Raw genomic sequence first — 21,670 nt, 5'->3', positions numbered from 1 at the left:
TTGCAGGCTGCTTTTGGCAGGTTACCAGCTTTCCATTTTCTATACATGGTTGTGTTCTTCAGAGGTGAGTGTCGGTGAATGTGGTGTGCTCCTTGGTGACTGTGCTGAAGCCTTTGATGACGTTGGCAAGATCTTCTTCATCTACATACTGTTGGGAGGGGGGGGAAGCATGTAAGCCAAAGCTGTACCAGACTGAAAGAGATTCTTTCATTTCTCTTTTCTCTCACCCAAAATAATAGATAAATAAGTGCATTTCTACCTCTCTACCTGTATTCCCATTCCTCCCAGTATGAGGTAAGAACTTACTTAAAGCATTCAAGCACCTGAATCCAAAACAACTAGATTTTCATGGTAATAAGTTAAAAATCAATTACTATATATATCTGACAAATGGTAAATAAAGCAGTGTTTGTTACAATGTGATGGGGAACTTGGAGAGATGATTAAAAAAAATACGTGTTTACAGGTTTTTGTATAACAATCACGTCACCCATGATTTAGGTAACATTTTGTTCTTCAAGCTTCTAAAAGGAGGACCTGAGCTTCTTCCAACTGCACTCATGTTAATGCACTGAGCCACAGAAAGAGTTGAAAGCAGGAGAGAAATAAACTGTCTGTTTCCATAGCAAAAAGAGATCACCCCAAGTGTTACTGCAGCTACATGTCTTGGGCCACTTCAACCCTTCAGTACATTAATTTGCAAGATGGACAAAGAGGTGAGCAAAACTTGCTGATAGTCCCAAGCTACTGAGTATAATAAAGGTAAGAACTGAGTGAAAAGCATTGCAGGAGGTGTTTGCAAGAGAGTAGTTGAGGAACACAGATGCAGAGACAGTTAGGTTCAGGGAAATGTACAGCAATGCACAGAGGGCGGACAGAAGAGCCAGGCTTTGTGTGTGTGTGTATATATATAATATATATATATATCAGCTGATTTTACAAAGCAGCTGAGCTCATGCTGTCAGGGTTGTTTGCTACCAAAAGTGAGGGGAAGTTTTTGTTCTCCTGCTCCTACCACTTCTGAATCTCATCGGACTATTCTGTAAACCAGTTCTAACATACTAACATCCAGCATGGGGGTGGGGGGGGGATTTGCAAGCTAGAAATTATGGTGTTAGCACAAGATAAGCAGAGAGCAAGAGCTTCCTCTTAGCAGTGGGAAGCTGTTCTTTTGGCTACTGAGACCATATAGAGGTGCAGCCTGGCTGGGCTGTTAGTCCCCAAGGAATTAAAGTGTGAGGTTGTGATAGCTCTGAGAAAATAACTGGAGGCTGAGCCACAATACCACTGACTGGGGAAGCCCGTGAGCTGCGGATCAGGGCAGGCTGGAAGGTTAACCTGTACCTGTAGGGGTTTTGCCTAGAGCTAAGTATCAGTATCTTAACGGTTGGACTTGATGATGATCTTAAAGGTCTTTTCCAACCTAAATGATTCTATGATTCTTAAGCCTCATCAGCTTCCCTGGTCCGGTCAAAGCCGGTATGGCAGCCACGGTAGCAACACCCCCGTACTGTGCCATGCCTATACATTCCAGCCCTTGTAGCCGTTTGCTGTACTGAAGGTGAAAGGCCAAGGAAGCTGTCTGGATTTATGTGCCAGACCATCGGTCTCCAGTTCACTTTGCATTTTGGACAAGATCCATTCGATGATAAGTGCACACTCCATCTAACTGTTACAACCTCACATGCCCTTCATCCCCACCTGTCCACCTTTTTAGGAACCTTATCAGTCAACTTTTTCTAGGAACCCCTGAACCTCTTCCCACACATTTGCTCGGGAAAGGGTAGAAGCCAGGGAGGAGGAGGGAGGTAAAAAAGGCTGTTTCCTGGTGACAAAGAGGGAGGGAAGTTACCGCTGTCCTTGGCGTGAGAATCATAACTTCTTGGATCTGTGTGTTCAGGTCCATGTTAGTGATACTGGCTGATTCTGTCCTCCCCTATACAAAAAAGACATACTCTACCTGCTCTCCCCCCCCCCCGCTAGTCTCAGGTGGGCAGAGCTTGAAGTCATTTGTTACGAATGCCAGAAGATCTGAGCATTCATGTGATCTCTGCATTGTGACTGAGCAGAGGACAGAGAGCAGGTCTGGTCAGCAATTGAGTCCAAGGTCACAGAACAGGAGTCACTAGAACACAAGCGCCTGCTTCTGGCACTGAACGTGTGAAGGATGCCAAGACGTTGCTGAAATGCATGGAGAGAAAAGCCTATCGATTGATCAAGCAGAAGGCAATTCTTCAAGGTGCATATCCCTGGTAGTTACTGGTTCAAGGGAAACCACAGGCAAAGGCATGTGGACCCCTCACACCCTGTAAGAGCCGTGTGCGATCACCTGCAGCTCCAGAACAGAGCAGTAGGCAGGAAGGCTTTTGAGGATCTAATCTCTGACTGTGTCCTCCTACGTCTTTTGGCTGTATCTCCAGCAGCTGTTGCTATTTGGACCTTTTCATGATTGATTCTAACAGAACAGTCAAATTGCTATCATCAGCTGACACACAACAGCATTACAGTGGAATAAGCGTCCTTACCAAGCCACGACCAGCAGCGCGATGATTGCGAATAATGGCATCCCAAGGTGATTCTTCAACAAGCGATTTCTTGTCATAGAGGTCGAGCAGCTGGCTGACACTACGATGAAGAGAGGCTTGGGAATATGTGCGGCTTAGCTGGCTCTGACTTGGTCTTCTTGCCCCAGATGCGATATGGACACCGTGGTTGCTGGTGGGAGAACCAGCTCCTGGAATTTTCGTATCTGCCAGCCCCTATGAGGACGACACAAACTAATAAATCAAAAATAAAGGGCATGGTCTCAAACACTTTATCTGAATAAAACTGAGGCAGCAGTGGAAGAGAACAGAGAAACCCATGCTTCAAAAATCATGCACAGTTATATACAGAAGAAAAGAAAAAAAAAAAAAATGGACCTTTCCCCATTGTAAGACAATCATATCGTTAAAAAGGAAAAATACCAGACCTGTAAAGTGGGACTTTCCCTAATTTTTTTTTTTTTTTTTAAAGTAGCCAACAGGCAAAGGTCCAAAGATTTTTCACTACCAGAATGATAGCACAGGTTTGCACAGCAGACTTTCTTCTTCAATTACCATGACCAGGGAAAAGACATTCGCCCACCAGGAGAAACATGCAATATAAGATGCCTTCGTGCATGCTCTTTGGGTCATCTGGCACATCACACATCTTGCAAGACTGCAAGCTCTACCTCAAAGTGCATTGTGTAACTTTTGAGAGTGACACTGCTTGATGAATCGGACGTGTCAGCAATGGTCTCAAACTGAGATTAAAGAGAGGGAGGAAAAGCATTAGGGCAGGGCAAGGTGCAATGCAGGTGCAGTCTGTTCCTTACGGAGGGTGTGGATTAACTGCAGCTCTGCGAAGGGGAGCAATGTAGCAGGATGTGGGGAAGTAGGGGAACTGGCAAAGATGAGGGACGATTTAACTTTTAACTGGTCACCGAGTACCGCGTGGGTAGCCAGCACTGCTTACCACATGACCTCACAAACAATTGTAAAACACAAGTGATTTTGCCACTTCATAGTAGCTCTATCCTAACTTCTCAGATTAAGTCCTTCAACTGATGCACTGTGGAATCTTCCTTTATGTTAAGTCAATGAGCTTCTGGAAAAAGGGTAAAAAGGAAAGAAAAAAAAAAAAATAAAAGAAGGGGCCTGAACATGGAAAGGAATTGTGCAGGCATGCCAGCAGCAAAGACATTTTAAAGTCAAGAGGAACAACACAACATGACAGACTGTAGAGGAAAAGGAATCAAAACCATGAGACCAAAAAAAAGAAGTTTCTCATGCTCTTAGCCTTTGCCAGGAGAAGGGGCACACTGGAAATCCTGTTGTTTCCAAGAGCTCCTTTGCTGAGGCACAGATGCAGCTTCTTGGCACCGAGACAAGAAGGAACAGAATGCGTGAAGGATGCAGGAGTCACTATCCTGCTTGATGGCGCTCACAGGAAAAAGAAGCTGAGAAGTGACAAGAAGAATCATCTCATGGCCTGTGCCCGGGAAGAAGCACAGAAATGGAAGGCACTGCTGCTCCCATTCTCAGTCTCGTAACAATTGCCATAGTCCTTTTGTCTTGCTTTTTCTCAAAGGGTAGGATAGCTACATGGTGGAACAGGTTCTTTATCTATTTTTTTTTTTTACAGAATTATAACTTGTCCTAATAAAAATGGTACAAAACCTTCCTCTTATCGCTCCCCAGCAGTCCTCTTCCCACCACGCCAGTGGTCCTGTTGTGGCTCTATGTGCACAAATGCACGCACACACACATTTTGTGAAGGTCCCTAGCATTTCCCTGGTTGCACCCGCTATCCCCCAAACCCTCCTGGCACACAGCTTGTCCTGGGGCTGTCCAGCTGGGTGGTGGGTGGATACTAGAAAGAAATAGAGCCTCCCCCTAAGGCCTCCTTTTAGCAGGCACATTTCATGGATGCCTGCCAAGACTGTCAGATTGATCTTGGTTAGCCATCCACAACAGATATTTGGGAATACATGAAAGGTTCCCCTGAAAAGCACATTTTATCACCTACCTTCTCACAGCATGCCAAGGCCTTTGCAGCTCTATTGCAGATGCCAGCTGACATCAGGTGACATCGGTGGCTTTGCATTTTCTGTGACTCCAGATCCAAAGTTTGTCTTTGGCATCAGAAGCATTTCAGGGCCTGCAGACCAGGTGCCATAGGGCTCTTTTTGGACTACACCTGTAGCCTGGCTCTCTGTGCCCACTTAGGTACATCAGACAGCCCTTTTCCTACAGTGAACAGCCTTCATTTGGTAATCAAGAGTGCCATGAAGTGATGGAAAGAGAAATAAAACCTGTGTGTGTGTTTGTTGGGGGCAGATAGAAGTATAAAATGATGGATACACAACATTGCATTTTACCAAACGTACCGGATGGGTTTCACCTGATGAGTACACACTCATTGGTGACGTTCTTTTCTGGAGTGGCACTAAAGGAGGTCTGTCTCGTGCATAGGGTTGCTTGTGGACTTTCCTTTGAAGAATTAAGGAGAGAAGAATAGCCAAGAGGATCAAACCTAGAACTACCATCAGCACCGCAAACCACAACTCATTGTAGAATTTTGCACGTTTGGACTCCGCTTTGTCCTTCTCTCCAGGTGTTGTCAAGATCAGACCTGTAAAAATCAAGAGGGATTGGGGGAGAAAAAGGAATGTTATTTCAGAAAGCGTTTAACAATATGCTATCCCTTTCCTCGCTAATAAATTAGGCAGAAATTTAAGTAATTTTGTCGTCATGTGGTTATTTGCACTTATGTTCAAGGTGGCATAATGGTTCAATATGCTAGCGGGCTATAATAAAAAGCTTACTACCCTCAAGAGACCCTGCTTAAAGTTCTGGCATTGCTGCTCAGGCTGGAAATCACCAATGCAGCAGCAGCTCTTGAGAAAGGAGGCGGCAGAGGTGGAATAGGAGAAAAAAAGGGTTCTCCAAGTAACCTTGAAGAGTGGAAATAACTATGGTAATTTCAGAGCAGTACAGACAGAGGACACTCTCTCCAGCACTGTGTAGCAGCAGGCCTGTGCAGTTAAAAAGAGAGGGGGAGGAAGACTGAACCGAAATGAGTGTTAACTTAATAAAAAAGCAAACAACATGAAATATTTCATTCCTGTTCCCCTGCCCGCTAGAAAAAACAGCCACTTGGTTGGCTTTGCTCATACACAACACAAGCATAAGAAATCTCAGTGGCAGGACTTCCCAAGTATTTGAAAACCTATGTGCAAATCCAGACTGTTTGCTAAGGAATTTCCACCACCTTCGCTTGCAAGCCTCTGCTGCAAGCTGCCTGTGGTGCTGGTTGAGTTAGCAGTACACTCTGGGTACAAGCAGCAATCAAAGGAAAAAATGGTGCAGACTGTGGAAGGTGATGGATGTAGAGCAACTGGGAACATTTTATAGAGCCTTTACAGCAGCCTTGCCTGAAATTCTGCAGGTGGATGGAGTGAGAGCATGAAAAAGGATATAAGGGAAATGCAGCGTAAAGAGTCATTACAAAGGCAAGGCCCATCTCTTTTAAAAAGCTAAACAAGATTCAACTTAAACAATAAATACATGAATTAAAAAGAATATGTCAGTTAGAAATGGTTCGAGCTTAGCTTTGCTTCCCAGAAAACTAAGGAATTAAACAAACTGAAACTTTTTAGTGGTAGGCATCTACTACTCAATGACAAAGTGACTGGGATGTCACCACACACAAATTCCGTCGCTTCCCCAAAACAGGCAAAGGCCTCGTGGATAGAAGGGAAACAGCAGATGTTATAACGCAGGTCCTGACAGCATCTTGTATGACATTCTCATAAACTTGTTAGGGGAACACATCCCAAGTGAAACTGCAAACTGAGACTGGCTGGTTGGCCATTCGAAAGGGGCAGGTAGGTGCCATCGTGCCCCTTGCTGGGCTGGGTGGGATGCAGGGAGGAGAGAGGATATATATTTCCATTGTCAAGCTGAGGAGGAATGTGAGAGGACAGGATCAGAATTCAAGATCATCTTAATTGGGAGCTAAAATCTGGAAGAAAGCAGATTCTATGCAGGAGGAAAAAGCACTACATTTTGAAACAATGTATCTGTGTAAAAATAAAAAATATGACACATCTGGAGAGAGGATCTGAAGCTGACCAGGATGTAAAGGAACAGAAATCCATCCATGGCAAAAAAGGCACATTATCTACATACCTCATACCCTAAAGACGCTAAGGGATCCCCTGATTCTGCAACAAGATGCCATCTGTCTGGCATGCATGACATATCAAATTTCTACCACAAACATAAAATCAATAGGTACTAGGTAATTTCTTCACATATTTACCAACACCATCTCCAGCGCTGTACTTGATGACTGGTGTCATGGCACTCCCTTCATCGGTGGTACAGGTCACTTGAAACAAAAAGGCTGACCAAAAAGGTTAGAAAATACTGTCAGTGGGAGAAACCAAATTCTGTAGGTGCTGCTTTTTCACCATGATCCACCACCACAGACAGCCAGGTCTCAAAAAAGCCAAGGCAGGCATAGCACATAGCCCATCATACCCACCTGAGTCCCAGATGGGAGCCTCATAATCCCTTATACATGGGTTTTGAACTTCTAAACTATGAACCATGGCCAATCATAGGTAGTCACCACTAGGATGTTGCTCTTTCAACACCCAATCCTCCCTCTTCCAATGACATGTAACTGGTAACTTTCAATTTATTTATCATTTTGCCCTAAATCCCTCGTACTCCATTCATGGCTGGTACAAACACATTAAGAATGTTTGAGTTAAAAAAAAAAAAAAAAAGTATCAGCATCATTGCAGTAATCAGGAAGGTAAAAAATAAATTACAAAATCCTTTGACATACAAAAACCCCAATGCCTCAAAGCCAGAAAACATTTTTTTTTCTTTGTTTTTTTTCTCTTTTTTTTTCCCCTGTTGATGAAGTTTCCCTGTGTTTTAAAGACTGCAAATTTCTGAAAGAGAAAGTGCATTTCAAAACATGGCTGATTCCAAGAGCTATTGGCTTAATTTGGCTCAAATGAAAATTCAGGCTCCAGTCTTTTCTGAAGCTGAAGATTTCCACTCATTTTCCCAAGTGTACCCCTGAAGGGTGGAACTGCAACAGAGCTCCAGGATTGGGAAAGCTTGACCCTCACAAAGAGCCAAAGCAGTCTCACCCAGACAGGTACAATGTTTAAGAGGAAGCCTAGCTCCGAGGATTTTTGTTTCAAGCATCTGCTAGAGGCACTTCAGGGTGCCTGTAGTGCCTCTAGGGCGCTCTTAGCTTGGGGTGGCTACGTTTTTTTTGCTTAAATTTAGCACACAATACCATTAATTTAGCTCAAGACTCTTTCACAGAGCAAAAGCTATTGGAAATTGAAACTGACTTTTGTCAGATGTCCTTGGCAAATACAGCTCGGTGTCAAAGCCGCTGTAGATGCGCTGCCCGCTCTCAGTTAAGGCGTACTCCTTCAGGCGGCCGTTCAGTACAAAAGTGCGACTCCAGTCTATGTGGATGGTAGATAAATTGCTGACAACAGAGAATGGAGCTGTGTACCGAGGTGCTGCAAAAGAAGGGGAAAAGCTCATTTCTAGCCAACAGGCATGACGGAGTTACACGGCGCAGAGACAGAGACTCTGCATGATACAAGCTCTCTCTCGCATGCAATCCCTCTTTCTATCATATACATGTGTATGAGCAGGGGAGATACAAGGAGAAAAAGGAAAGCTGCTGTAGCATGACAGCCTCTACAATGAGAAAGAAGAAACATGTCATCTCTTTAAAATAAAGACCTACAGCTCCCTTCCTTTGCCTTTGTGTATGTGGTACAGACACTAAAACTGTATAAATTAAATTCCAGCTTAAGGTGGGGGACAGGGGGACACAGGAGGCTGTGCAAGTTGAGCTGCAGCATGCCAGGCTGTGAGAGCCAAACTGCTAAGGAGAAGACTCTTTTGCAAGCCTGAGAAATTGCCCAAGATGATCATCTTTTAACACATGCACATACATGAAAACATGGGGTTTCAGAAAAGCAAGAGCAGATGGCAGGCAGAGAGAAAATAAACCCAGAACTCACTTCAGGAAGGAAGAGTTCATCTTGGGCTCAACAGCTTGCTGACAAAAGACTTCATTTAAGTTCGGGGTGGTCCTTTCTTGTGGCTTTGCCATTAAGCCATGTGCCCAGTATATGCTGATTTGTTCATAAGCAAGCTGCTTGCCCAGCTGCATTTTGCTGCTAATTGCCCACTGTCACTAAAGCAAGGTTTCCAAGCAAGAGGAAGGAGACATTCAGGAGACCTGGTGTGAAGGGGTCAGCAAGGCAAGAAAAGCAAGACTGAAAGAAGAGGGCTGCAGACCTAACCGGCGGGGGGTTACAAATGGCTTTCAGACCCTTGTCTTCTATATGTCTCACCAGCTCATTATGAATTTTCTCCATTTAAAAGTTCATCATTATTTTTGCAATTTAAAAAACCACAGCTTTAGAGATAAGGACCCTTTTTTTTTTTCTGGTGGTGATCTTAAAGAAAATCTGGAGCTGCTCCACCTGAAATTTTCAGCTAAGAGTGTAGCAGATACATTTTTAGTAATTACTAGGCAGAACTAGGAAGTGATGCAAAAGGGATTTTTAGAAAGGTGATTCTGTAATCCTGACATGAGACTATATGATGAAAAGTGAACATCCTCTTTGCCCTGACCTGGCAGGCTGAGGTGAAGTGCCCATCTCATCTGTTATGGAATGACTGGCTACAGCACTATAGATCTTTTTTAATGAAAGCTGATGTTAGACTACTACAAATTCAGTTTTGATGGCAAAATCTATTCTGACTGTAGGCACAGGTTCTGCATGTTGAATTTCCATGCAGACCACCATATGCTCTTAAAGCACTGTCTGTGGGGGTTAGGTAAGTAGCAACGAGTTCTTCCTTCGTTGTCAACAAGGATCCAATCATTCAGATGACATCCAAGGAAAACTCTCATGAGCCCTGGCAGAAGTGTGGCATGAATTAGGGCAGTAAGATTGTTCCCAAAAAGAAACACCAAGTCTCTTCCAAGATCTTCATTTTTCCCAGGGATTATTTAAGGCAATGTATTTATTACTACACATCACCCTTCTGGTAATACTTGAAAATTTTATGTTCTGCAGCTTTGCTGCCCATTATCAGTAAAATAAAAGGTTTCCAGGCTCTCAGGACAGAGGATGTGATACAAGATGATGAGCAAAGAGATATTTTTGAAGGAATGAGCAGCCAAGCTTCAGAGCAGAATTTCAATGAATGGGCAGCAGAGGCACAGTGACCAGAAGAACATGTTTCTGGGGACATCATCATTCACAGAGGTGGAGAAGTCATTTGGTGCTACGCAGCCCCGTGCATCAGAAGCAGGCATTGCTGATCAGTGAACTGTTCTCATACTCACGCTCCTTTTCCGTAGTGAAACCAATCCATTCTGAGGCGCTGCTGCCAACAGAGTTGTAAGACACAACTCGCAGGTTGTAAGTTGTGTAAGGCTCGAGGTTGGACACGTTGGCGCTCTGGCCTTTTCCTGTATACTTCACCTCAGTTGGGCCAGGACTGCAAGCCTTCACTGCTGGCTGTAGGTTCAGAGGACAAGCCATATACACATGGAGCTCATAGCTGAGAAGAAAGTTGAGATTTTGATTAATCGAGAGCCTTAATTGCAAACTGGGATTTGCCTTAGTAACTACAAGATGCAGCTGCCTCTTCACTGCCAGTTGGTCTCACAACATTTTGTCTGTGCAGCCACAGCTGTCAGGCAATTACCTCCACTCACAGCAACTCATCCTCTCCACCTTCATTCCCCCCAGTACCCTGCTCAGGAGAAAAGCAGTTGTTGCATGTAAACACCTCCCAGATGACATTTAGGCCTCACAGGGCATCACCGCGAACACTGGGAAGGAGCAGCATGGCTGTCACAACTGTCCAGTGCCGTCAGCCCTGTGACTCCAGCTCAAGCCCAGGAAAATTGTTCTGCCACCACCCCTAGCCAAGGTGAGCAGTTTTGGCCAGGTAGCAGCTCCTACCTGGTGACAATGCCGTTGGGTGACTGCGGGTGGAGCTGGCTGCGTAGTGATTTGGACCACGGGTCCTTTGCTGCAACAGTTGAAACAGGTGCAGGCCTCCACACCAATGGAGTATGTGGTAAAAGGTTTTAGCCCATGTATTGTCTGCTGGGTGGCAGTCCCTTCTGACAGCTATAAAAATTAAGAGGGAACATGTCACGACTTCAAGCACCACAAGTACTAAATAAGAGTTATGGAGGTGAATTAAATCCAGAAGAAGACAGGCACAAGGTTCTGCCTGTCCTTTAAGTCTGACATTAATGCAGCTGTTGTGTACTGGGAACTCTGCATTCATTTTTCTCCCATTACAAAGTTAAAGGGCACTGTTCGAAGGAAAAGACCATGCCATCAGTGGCCTCACAGACGTCTTGAGTTGAGCTGTGACCACTGTATGTCAACTTGCAAATGTCATTCTCAGGAACAGAGAAACAGAAACCTTTAAGGGGAAACTCTGGGATAAGTGGTACTGAAGCAAAAATAAATTAATGTGGAAAACAGCTCCATGATAATTGTGCTAGCAAATACTCATGTGTATCTCACAAGATTCCTCACCATGGATACAGGAGACAGCATTGGGCAGAGTGATACGAATGTGTCTGGTGGGTCAGTTTACTCACAGATAGGAGAATGTGCTCTCTGGTAGGTACCTCTAAGTTGAGGGCCAACATGATGCTGCTCTGCATTCAAACAGCCATGGTGTGGGGTGAGCCTGTTAGGAGGAAACTCTCGTATGCTCAGCAAGGGAGAGCTGGCGGTTCTGGCAAAGTAAACGGTGCCCTCAATCTGAAACTGCTCAGAGGGACTGCCACTTCACCTTGTTGGCAGAGCTTCTTAAGCCAAAAAAATAAAAATATGTAGAAAACACCAATAAGGGGCAACACCTGCTCCCATTTGGCAGTATGTGATTTAGCAGAGTGCAGCAAAAAATAGGAAGGACAGAGTCAAGCAAGCGAAGGAAAGCACTTGGTACTTCTTGATGCCAGAGTCAGAGACAAGCCAGCAGCAAGGCAGGTGTGAGGGGATGGACCTGGAGGGCCATGCAGGCACCAGTGAGATGAACTGCCTGAATCAGGCACAGACACAGCCAATTGCGCTGGAAGGAATAAATGTATAATGGGCAATCAGTAGGCAGCTTAAGGTCATGGACAGGACTGATGACGTGGGAAGGTGTCCCTAGCACTTCCAAGATGAGTAAAATGGGATAAGGGAAAAAATCCCATACAAATGTTTACCTACTTGTAAAAATCAGAGAGTGTTACAGAGAAAAACCATTCAAGTATTTTGCACTGATTTGGTGGTAACTGTTCCAGGCACCTTCCACAGTCCTAACCTTTCCCCTCATCTCCCTGTTTTATAACTCTAATGAAACTCTACAGGTTTTCTAAGCTGATACCAGTCATTTCTGGACACCTCATGATGTCCAGGCTGAGACATCAAGCACAGAAGAAGTTGCTTGGATACTTGCACTACTCTTCAGTGCTTTACCATGAAATACTTCTTACCAACAAGAAAGATTTTAGGGGAAGCTCATGTACAGCACTTTCTTCTGCACTTCACGTCCATAGGCTATCCAAAGCATACAATCATTTCCTAACGGCTGCAGCTTCCACCTGCACCATTTGGGCTGGTGGGAGCTGTCTGGAAGTGTTTCGTTTGGACGGTTAGCTGCCCCTGAACAACACTTCTGACTCCCACCACATTGTCACAGCACATCACCATGTCAGAAGTGTTTAATGATGAGGTTAGTTCCTTGAGAAGGACATTTAGATGAGTGAAAGTGCTGATGGCACTTTAGCCAGAAGAGAGCATTGCAGAGCAGCTAAAAACAGGAGAGGAAGCCAGTTTGTAACCAGCAGTAGGAGCTTGTAAGAACAAAATTGCTAAAGCTAGAAAATACAAGCTCAAATGGAAATACAGACACAGTGTTGACAATACTCACCACCACATCAGTCCCTCTGGTATCATTAGAAAACAGCCTGTAGATACTGACCACCCCGTTTGGCTTAAGAGGGGGGCTGATGTTCACCACAGCCACCGTAGACGCCACTGTGTTGAAGAGGGGAGCTCCCAGGCCCTCAGGAGGGGCAGGGCCCGTCCTGCAGCGGGACCAGCTGCTCGGCGTCCGGCCCGCTGAGTTTACCGACCACACCTTGGGCACACAAAACCAGAGAAACTGTTAGAGAAAGACTCGAGCCTATAAAACATCCACGGCTAGCCAGGGATGCTACTGCAGCTATACTGACATCGAGAGAAATGCAGCGCAATGGCACCCATGCAAAATGTCCCTTGACTGCCGCACAGCACCTGTGTTGACCCAGTGACTTTCTAACAGAAGAATGGAATATTTCCCACTGCTACATTTAGGGAAAAGAAGCAGATTTCAGGTCTCAGGCAGTGTGTGTTCATGTGTCGCCCTCATACCTGAACCCCAAGCTCTGAATTCCCACCACTGTCTGCGTCATGCATATCATGCAAAGATGACTTCTTGAGAAGCTGCGATCAACAGTGATAAAGTTTTCAAAGACATCTCTGCAAAAATGCTGTTATCCAGTCCTGCTGATTTCTGCTTTCTACACACTTGCTTCCCATACGCAAACAGCCCTGATGAATTCAGCCCGGCACTGTGTGTCATTTAAGTTATGTTCACCTTGACTGAATCGCACAAGCCAAACTCTAGTTACTCTTTAAAACCAGAAAGTTTTACAGTAACACCCCTCTCTTAAAAATATTAATGTATCAGTCCTTTGGCAACATTTTCAGTAACCCATAAAATAAACAAAGCCCATTGAAATGTATAGTTAAGTCAGCATCTCTCATTTATTTTCACAACATTTACTTTATTGCACGAACACAAAGGCAATGGCTTCAGTTCCAAGATTTCAAAATTTAGCAGCTTGAATTAGGCCTGATTAAAAACCACATGTCTCTATGAACTATGCCTACTGATTTTGTCAGCTTCCCAAAACCAGAGCGATCTGCAGACTACATAACACTCAGCACTTATTAAACATACTCTCCAACAAATCTGCATGAAAATTAAATTTTGCTTTCATCAAGGAGTGAATAAACATATGGAAGGATGTATAATCTTATTTATCAAAAACCATTTGTATAATTAAACACGAATATCATAAAAGGTTGCCTTAGGTCGTCATTTGCATGAGTAAGTAATTTGTAGAATGTCAGGTACAATAGACAGAATAGATGGATGCGTGAGCGTATAGGGTTAAATTAGGCTCAATATTAGCCAACCACATAGTGATCAATCAGAATGATAGATCTAAATGGCAATACAAGAGGACTGTCTGAGTGATTTTTAGTATAAGTATTCCTTAGTAAGCTTTCATGTCGAGCAGTTCTAACTACAGTAAAACACATTCTTGTGTGATCTACTCTGGGTAGAGGTCCTGGGGAAGTGGATGGTGAGACTATGCCTTAAAAAAAAAAGGAGGTTTAGAAATAAGAGGTCTTCAAAACTGACCCTGGAGTCCTTCCAGCTTGCAATATTAAGTTCCAAGACCACAGGACACTTCACAAGGAGCCTGGAGAAGCAAAAAAGGCCCAAACCCACCACAATGGCTTTGAAGACTGTGGTTCTGCCAATTACAAACCCACAGCTCCTGCCTGATTCCATCAGTGACATACAGCACCGCCCAGTGAAACACTACATAAGTACAGATGATGCCCTACGATAAAAAGCCCAGCCAAAGCGCTTTCATTTTCAGTGAAATCAGTAATATATCTCTGTTGTGAACTTTTCATAAAGTCAAATGCTGTTCACTTTACTGCAGTAGGTCAAACCCTCTATCTCAGTTCAGTTCCAGCTGCTACAAAGATTTGCCCACAGTCGTTCATTTCAAGGGGCATATTTCTTTGTGGAAAGAATAAGCCACACATGGAAAGAGCAGCTCTGAGTGTGCCACTGGCATTGACTCAGCACTGACCTGAGCTCAAACGCTCCAGTTATATCCAGGCTGTGGCCTTAATAAGCACAGAGCGTAACAGCATCGGACCTGACCTGCCGCGGAAGCTGCCCACAGCAAAACTGAAGGTGATGAGTTAGGAAAAGATGCTTCCTGTGTAGCACAGGAATTCAGGTCAGAATGGGATCCTCTAGGAATTTCAGAGGAGAGAAGGGTGCACCTCACTTGGGAAGCAGACACCTCACTGAGGGTTGGATGGTGACACCTTCCTCCATTGATCCCTCTCCTATCATAGGTGCCTATGCCTTGTCTTTCAGAAAACAAGCCTTATTTCAGACAAACAAGAGCGCTTTCTTTCAAACCACTGTCTTAGGACAAGGGAAAAGGGGATGCTCATCCCCTTTCATACTACAGCTAAGTGGTTAAACGGTTCCTCCAGGAGCAGGTAATTTAGTTTCAATCACATGCTCCAATGGAGGCAGTCAAGCCCACCGCCCTCCAGAGTGGGAATGCCCAAGCAGATGACCCATCTTTGTGCTTGGGGTTGTTTCACTTTGCATGAACGCAATGAAATCCAGCTTGACTGGGCAGAGCATGAGCAAGCAGGAGCAGATGTGGTTCCCCAGCCCTTCCCCAGGGAGGTGGGGGGAGCCGAGGTTGCGGTCCATCCCCCAGGCGCCACACGCCTGTCCCTCCTGAACAAAGGCCAAGGTCATGGCCGCACGTGTCTGAGCCTGACAGACAGCCATGCTCTGAGCCTGCCTTCAAGACTGACACCAGCTAGTCAGCCCTGCCAAGATATGCGTCCAGCAGAAAACCTCTGAGTGTCTGTGAAACTCTCCAACGCCAGCTTCTGAGACAGCTGTGACAGCTAAACAGGACTTCTGAGGATCTAAATTCTGGATTTACACTGACCTAAGCTGGATTCTGTTAACTCCCTCTGCTTCTGCTCAACCATCTGTAAAAGGACGGATGGGTATAAAAATATTTCCCTTTGAGACTCGCTGTCCAAGTAAATCCTGGTCAGTGTTTGGAGACTCAGAGCAGTAAGTGCCCAGAACAGACTGCAAATGTAAATGCTGATGCTTAGCCACTTCTTTGCATGGAGTAATGGGACAGCATGGCAACAGAAGCCACAAATAGGAGTGCCTGTTAAAATCAGAGGTTTGTTCATTGCTCCTCAAAAAGTCACCACAAAATGGTCACAGATGAAAGCTGTTGCCTGGTTAGCCTGGTTAAACTGAGATCTCACGGTTTGGAATTTCGTAAAAAGCTCAAAAAGCTTGAGCCCAAAATCAAAATATTGATCCCAAAAGGCTCACAAAAATTCCATATAAATTGTGATATAATCAGCACCAAAAAATATTTAACTGCATTCATATAGAAATACAAAGAGTTTAATATACAGCAGTATTACCTGCTGCTTATAATGTAAGAAGTTTATAAAAGAGCACACAGCAATATGGGGCAAACAAGAAGCAATCACATTCAGGGATGTATTGAATGGCAAAACACAGACAGCAGAAAGCTAACTAAAGTTTCTTGTGACTTGACTTTCTGAATATACTGCCTCCAAAAGCATTAAGTCTGACATCATGGTGCGTGGCTCAGCACCCTGCCAAAAGATGTGCTGCTCTTAATGGCTGCACTGTCCCAAAAGAGCCAGGAGAGGGCTCTGAAATCAGCTACACGGGCTACTATTTAAAATGCTTTACCAATCTGCTGGCCCCTGGCCCAGACTGCACTTTGAAGTAGAGCCAGAGAGAGAGAAGGGGGAAACCTCTCCAGGGACTGTATATTCGGAGGACTGAAGAATTCCAGTTACAGGTAACTAAAGTTGGTTTTTTCCATCATAAATGAGCCTTCACAGATCTCTGCTCCTGGAAGAAACTGGTGATCAGTCATCACTCAAAATGATCACAGGACAACCTCAAGGTTCATCGGCACAGCAAGAAGGGGCAAAACCTATGAGGAGCAGGAAGTGCTGAGGTGACCACAGCCTTACCACGGTCAGCCCAGCCAGTTCAAGCTTGGTAAAGCTGAGTAACAACTCCTCCCGTAAAAGGCAAAATGGCCTTCACATGTAGAAGCAAAAAAATCATGGTCTTACAGATGCTGACAGTGGAAGAAGTCTGTTAGATTACTTACTCCATCCCTGAGCCGCACACGTTCATCTGCTGCAACAGCCTTGAAGCCCCAGGTCCTTACTGAGGAAGCTATATTTTAAACTAAAAGAAGAAGCTTTTCTTTCATCAAATTGAGATCTTATGTGAAGGTATTTACTCCATACAAGGGGTTCTAAGGGTAGCTGAGTGAAACAGCTGGATGTATGGTTCCACACCTCCACTAACACTGCAGCGCAAGAAAGGCACTAGAAGGAGAAAAGGAATGATAAACCAGGCAAGCACTATGGCCTCGCCATGATGAAAAAGGGAAGGTGAAGAAGCTGCCAAAATAAAGCGTTCAAATTAACTCCCCTCAAAGGACAAAGATAGTCCAGGATTAAGGCAGAAAACGCAATAGATGGCCAGAAGTTCCCCAAAACAAACAGGCAATCCCTTGACCACTTGACTCCAATCATGTGAAGAAGCGCAGCCACGGCTGACTGAGCAGCGGTTTGGCAGAGGGCATTGAGTGTGTGCTAGCCCCTGCCAGCTCACAACGCTCGCATCTCAGACCTGGCTCAAACAATGTGACAAGCATTACTGCTGCAAACGTAGGGAACAACTGGGAACTCCCCAGGTGGGAATCCTGTCTGCTCCTGCAAAAGGGGAGCCTCGGGCAGCCGACAGCCTATGGAGAATGAGAAACTCTCCTGTAATGGAGAGATCTCGTTCACTTCTGCTAAAGCATGGCAAGGCAGCAGCAGGCAGAAGGGTGGACCAGCTGGCAGTAGTTTGCCTGTCTGAAGGCAGCAGTACTGAGCTCCTGCTGACTTCCCAGGTCAGGGAGAACTGGGATCCTCTGCTTTGCATGGAGGCCAGATGCTGTTCACCTTTCCCGCTTGCAGGAAATCAGCAAAAAGGAGAGCGACCCAAACAGCTGACTACTGACAAGCAGCAACTCCCGGCTCCCACCACGTCCCACAGGCACCGTGGCTTTGCACTGCGGTTCATCTGCAGTCCCTCATAATTGCCTCTGTGAGGGATAAGATCTCAGCTCTCTTGCACTGAGCTCCTGCAGGTGCTCAGAAAACAGCCTTTTGCCTTAAAAAAAGCCTAATTAGTAAATCACTACCTTTGGCTTTGAGCTCTGCTTAGAGCTGTAGGGCAGTTAGGCAGGGCTGTAGGTTCTGAGGAACCACAAGGTCAGACCAAGCCAGCCCTTCCTTTCACACATGCACATAACTTTATTCCTGTGTATACGAGTCAGGTACAACATGGGTCTCTGCCCTTAGGACATCCTGTGACCTGTGACTGCTGGTCTTTCCAAAAAGGATGCAATACTGGCACTACTCGGCGCCTGTCAGGAGAGACAAACAGTAGCAGGGAGGAGTTTGTATCACTCTTCTTTTTCTAGAGTTGTTTCATGGAGGTCGCCAAGACAGAGCACTACTTTGATATTTTGCTTTGGATTTCTTGACTCAGATGTGTTCAATTTCTAACTCTAGACTTACATAAATGCAGAGTTTTCACAGTATAATTCTTTTCCAAGATAGTAAGGCATTTTAGGGGTATATAAGACATGACACCAGTAAGTTCAGAAACACAGCACCCAATTTTCAGTTGTGTTGGAACAGCAGTCTGCAAGAAAATTGAAGAGACCATAGTCCTGGCTGGTTAAAATTAGAGAAAAATGGAGCAGCTCCCTCTTGCCATCAGTTGCAGCACCCTTCACAAGTCTTTCTTCTCATCAGAACTGACCAGCATGCAGCCAGGGTCATCTGGAGTTACTTAGGCAATGTCAGCACAGCTCAGAGCACACAGCTTGTCTACCAAAATCTAGTATTCAGCGTTAGGACGATGTATTCACATCTGGGCACTGCAGTGTCAGGCAGGTATTAGCAAAGTAGAAAGTTTCAAAAGTGGTTGCAGCTTATGGGGGACAGAGCAAAGGCAAGGGCAAGAGAGTGCTACGTCCACTCCTGACCAGGGGTACAAAAAGGTAGCAAACAAACGAGTCCTTTCTGATTGCCCATCCTCAGATCCATACTTTTCCTTCTTCAACATTCAGTTAGCATCCTTAGGGAGGCCATAAACATATAATGGGATAGATTTTAGGTCCAGGCTTCTAGCACTGTGATAATTTGAGCCTCTTAATATTGCTATTCATCTCCACTGTTCAAATGCTAATAATAAAAGTACTAAAGCCATTCTGGGGAAGGGAAAGACAACAGGCAAACACTCTGGGACTTAAACAAAATTACCAAATTCTAAAGGAAACTCATTTCATATAACATAGTATAACACCAGTAATTAATGAGAGATGTAAACAGGTTTAACTCTAAAAGGTAGAAAATTAAATAATTTGTTTCCTATGGGTATATAATGAGATAGTTACCAAGTTCCCATGAGAGAGATAAGCAGATATTAAAAGGTCTTTCCAATACCTGTAATGGCTAAGGGCAACAGCTAATTCAATAGATTCGATCAAAATCACCACTCCTTTCTCCGCTTCTGACTTATTACTTTGGCTGTAGTTAGTCATCACTCATTTTAGTTTGCTTTTCAGCAGTCATAAATTATTCCTCATAAATAAAAAGATACAATCAAGGAAATCACATCAAGTCATCTACAGCCCTGGAGTATATTTTCCCCTGGTACTCACGCTAATGTCTTTATAAAGGATAGCTTGCCATGGTTTTGAATATGTCAGAATCACAATTTACCGAGAAGGGTCTTGCAAGAGTGGTGCTGTAACAGTCTCACCGGTAATTTTGGAAGCCAACAAATCCAGTCTAATATCTATATTCAGTTTAATGAACAAAAATCAAGGTTCGTTGCATCAATGCACTGTTTAGGCACTTGAATTTAGGATGGTGTTGACAACAGAAACATAGTGCCTGAAGTGGGGCTTAATGAAAGAAAGCCCATGATTTCAATGGCCCTGCTCCCTGCAGTGTACCCTCCATCAGGGGAAAGGAAGCATCTCGTTGTGTGAAAGGGCATTTAGAGTAGGTATCGCCATTATATCAGTGAAAAAATATAGTTATGTCTGCTTTACTTTTCAGAAGCTGAGGTCAAGCTCGGTAGCCTAATGCAGGTGTATTATGAGAAGCTCTCTTTACTTGGAAGCAGGGAGCACAATGAACCCTGTAAGAAAAAACACTCTTCCAAATAAAATGAAGAAGGGATAACAAGCAGGGAGTGCAAGACAGAACTACATTTTATTTTATGTCACTACTTTGTAGTGCATCTTTTTGTCAGGGAGACGGGAAGAAATGGTGAATTAAAACGGCAAAAAGAAGCCAGATATCAGGGACATTACAAATGGGTGACTATCCATCACTGGCCAGTCATAAAACCAGTTTCACCCCATTTTAAGCTGCAGAAGTCACTGAGCTGTTTGTCAGTAACTAAGCAGCACAAACTGGAACTCAGCCAATGATTTGACAGACAGGCTGGTAAACCAAGTGTCATTCTTGTCATCTCTGAAAAGTGACCAAGAAGGTTGACATATTCTGCGCTCCATGTAGTTGGTCCTTCATCTTCATGATTTTGCACCCATTTTTTTTTCTCTTTATCTCTCCAAAGTCAGAATATGATTTGTTTTCTCTTTGAGAGTCCAAGATGGAGGACCCAAAACATATTTCCCCTAGTATATCTTGGGGTATTTCCTAGACCCTTCACTTGGCTGCAGTAACTGGAGAGCGAGAAGCACGCTTCACAAGCAAGAGGGACACTGTGCCTCCTGCGGTGGCTGGAGGCAGAGAGCTTCAGCACTGCAGACCCTGCCTTGGTGTACCAGGTGGTCCTCCTGGAGAATAAATCTCTGCAGCGCAGGGAGCCATAACACTTTCTGAAAAGGGACAATCCTACTTTTTTGTCTTTTACATGTTCCATGCCTGCCAAGTGGAAATAAGGAAGTATCCTAAACCAGGAAGACATTAAGCCATTAATCTAAAGAAGCAGTCTTAAGTAGACAGTTAAGCGCAATTGTGGAAGAGTGACACTGCACTTGCATAGAAATCACACTGTACTCTGACAATTCTCTGTTCGAAAGGGCCTTCCCTTAGCTGAGAAAAAGAGGTCTGACTCTATAGGTTATTATATGGTAACATCGCACACCATCCTCAGTAATTCCTACGCACTCTGTTTCAGAAATATTCCAGGAATCAAAGGATTACACTCACAAACTCATTAGGCCTCATAAGTTACAAAGTTTAATCAGGTTTTTTTTTCAGATCATGCAATTGCATCTGTTTAATAGTTAAGGATCTCAGGCAGCATTCCAACAAATACTTAAAAGGCCAAATGCTAAAGAATAAAAATATCTAAATATACAAATAGACTGATAGACGGAATTTCAAAGATCTAAGTAATTATGTCCAAATATGGAACAGTAGGCACCTTAGTGTGTCTGAAAAATCCACTGATACCTAGCAGGTGCTAATGTGCTTACGTAGATCTGGCCCTTAAAGAACAAAAGTGCATCCTTGAACAATAGCGACCTAAGCATTTAGGAGGCATAGTCCTTTTGACTCACGTGAGCTGCTGAAGTCACTTCATTATTTTTGAAAGTGCAACTTTTGCATCTAGTCTTACAAGCCCTAAATATTCAGCTGAAGTTTCCAGCAAAAGAAAAAAAAACAGAACCCAAAGCAACCCAACATCAAAATCCTGACTTCAGATCCAAAGAAGCTGTCAGGGTTCGTTGAACTAAATCTCGATACCTCCAAAAATGCTGGAGAGAGTCCCATCCCAGCAGTTTGATTTTATCTGCATTCTGCTGGAGGAAATTCAGTTGCATTTAAAGTTTTATGTCCAGCAAACAAGCCTCAAATGCAGAGACAGCAGAATCAATATCTAGTTTAAGTGAAATATAAATCTGGGTTTCATCAGCATAATAGCAAAAGCCAAGCCCTATACTTATGAATAACTTGTCTCACAGGCAAGATATAAATTGTCAACAATGGAGGGGCTCAGAATAGATCCCAGAGGGCTGCTGCAAGTGACATAAGCAGAAGACAAACACGTGCATGCAAAAA

At 44.2% G+C, this 21,670-nt stretch overlaps 1 protein-coding gene across 1 annotated transcript in view; it reads right to left on the bottom strand.

Moving 5' to 3' along the window:
* Positions 1 to 58: 58 nt before the first annotated feature.
* The window catches only part of USH2A (usherin), a 407,979-nt gene continuing 386,367 nt past the window's right edge, over positions 59 to 21,670 (bottom strand). The window contains 8 exon segments of the mRNA XM_009646839.1: positions 59 to 148; positions 2,526 to 2,759; positions 4,913 to 5,157; positions 6,850 to 6,933; positions 7,907 to 8,083; positions 9,937 to 10,213; positions 10,586 to 10,732; positions 12,540 to 12,749. Of these exon segments, the coding sequence (XP_009645134.1) occupies positions 59 to 148; positions 2,526 to 2,759; positions 4,913 to 5,157; positions 6,850 to 6,933; positions 7,907 to 8,083; positions 9,937 to 10,213; positions 10,586 to 10,732; positions 12,540 to 12,749 (1,464 nt within the window).

This window comes from Egretta garzetta, unplaced genomic scaffold (assembly GCF_000687185.1).
Source record: "Egretta garzetta isolate BGI_Z169 unplaced genomic scaffold, ASM68718v1 scaffold339, whole genome shotgun sequence".
Classification (NCBI taxonomy): Eukaryota; Metazoa; Chordata; class Aves; order Pelecaniformes; family Ardeidae; genus Egretta; species Egretta garzetta.
Note: the sequence above shows the minus strand (reverse complement) of the source record. Positions and strands in the feature narration are given on the sequence as shown.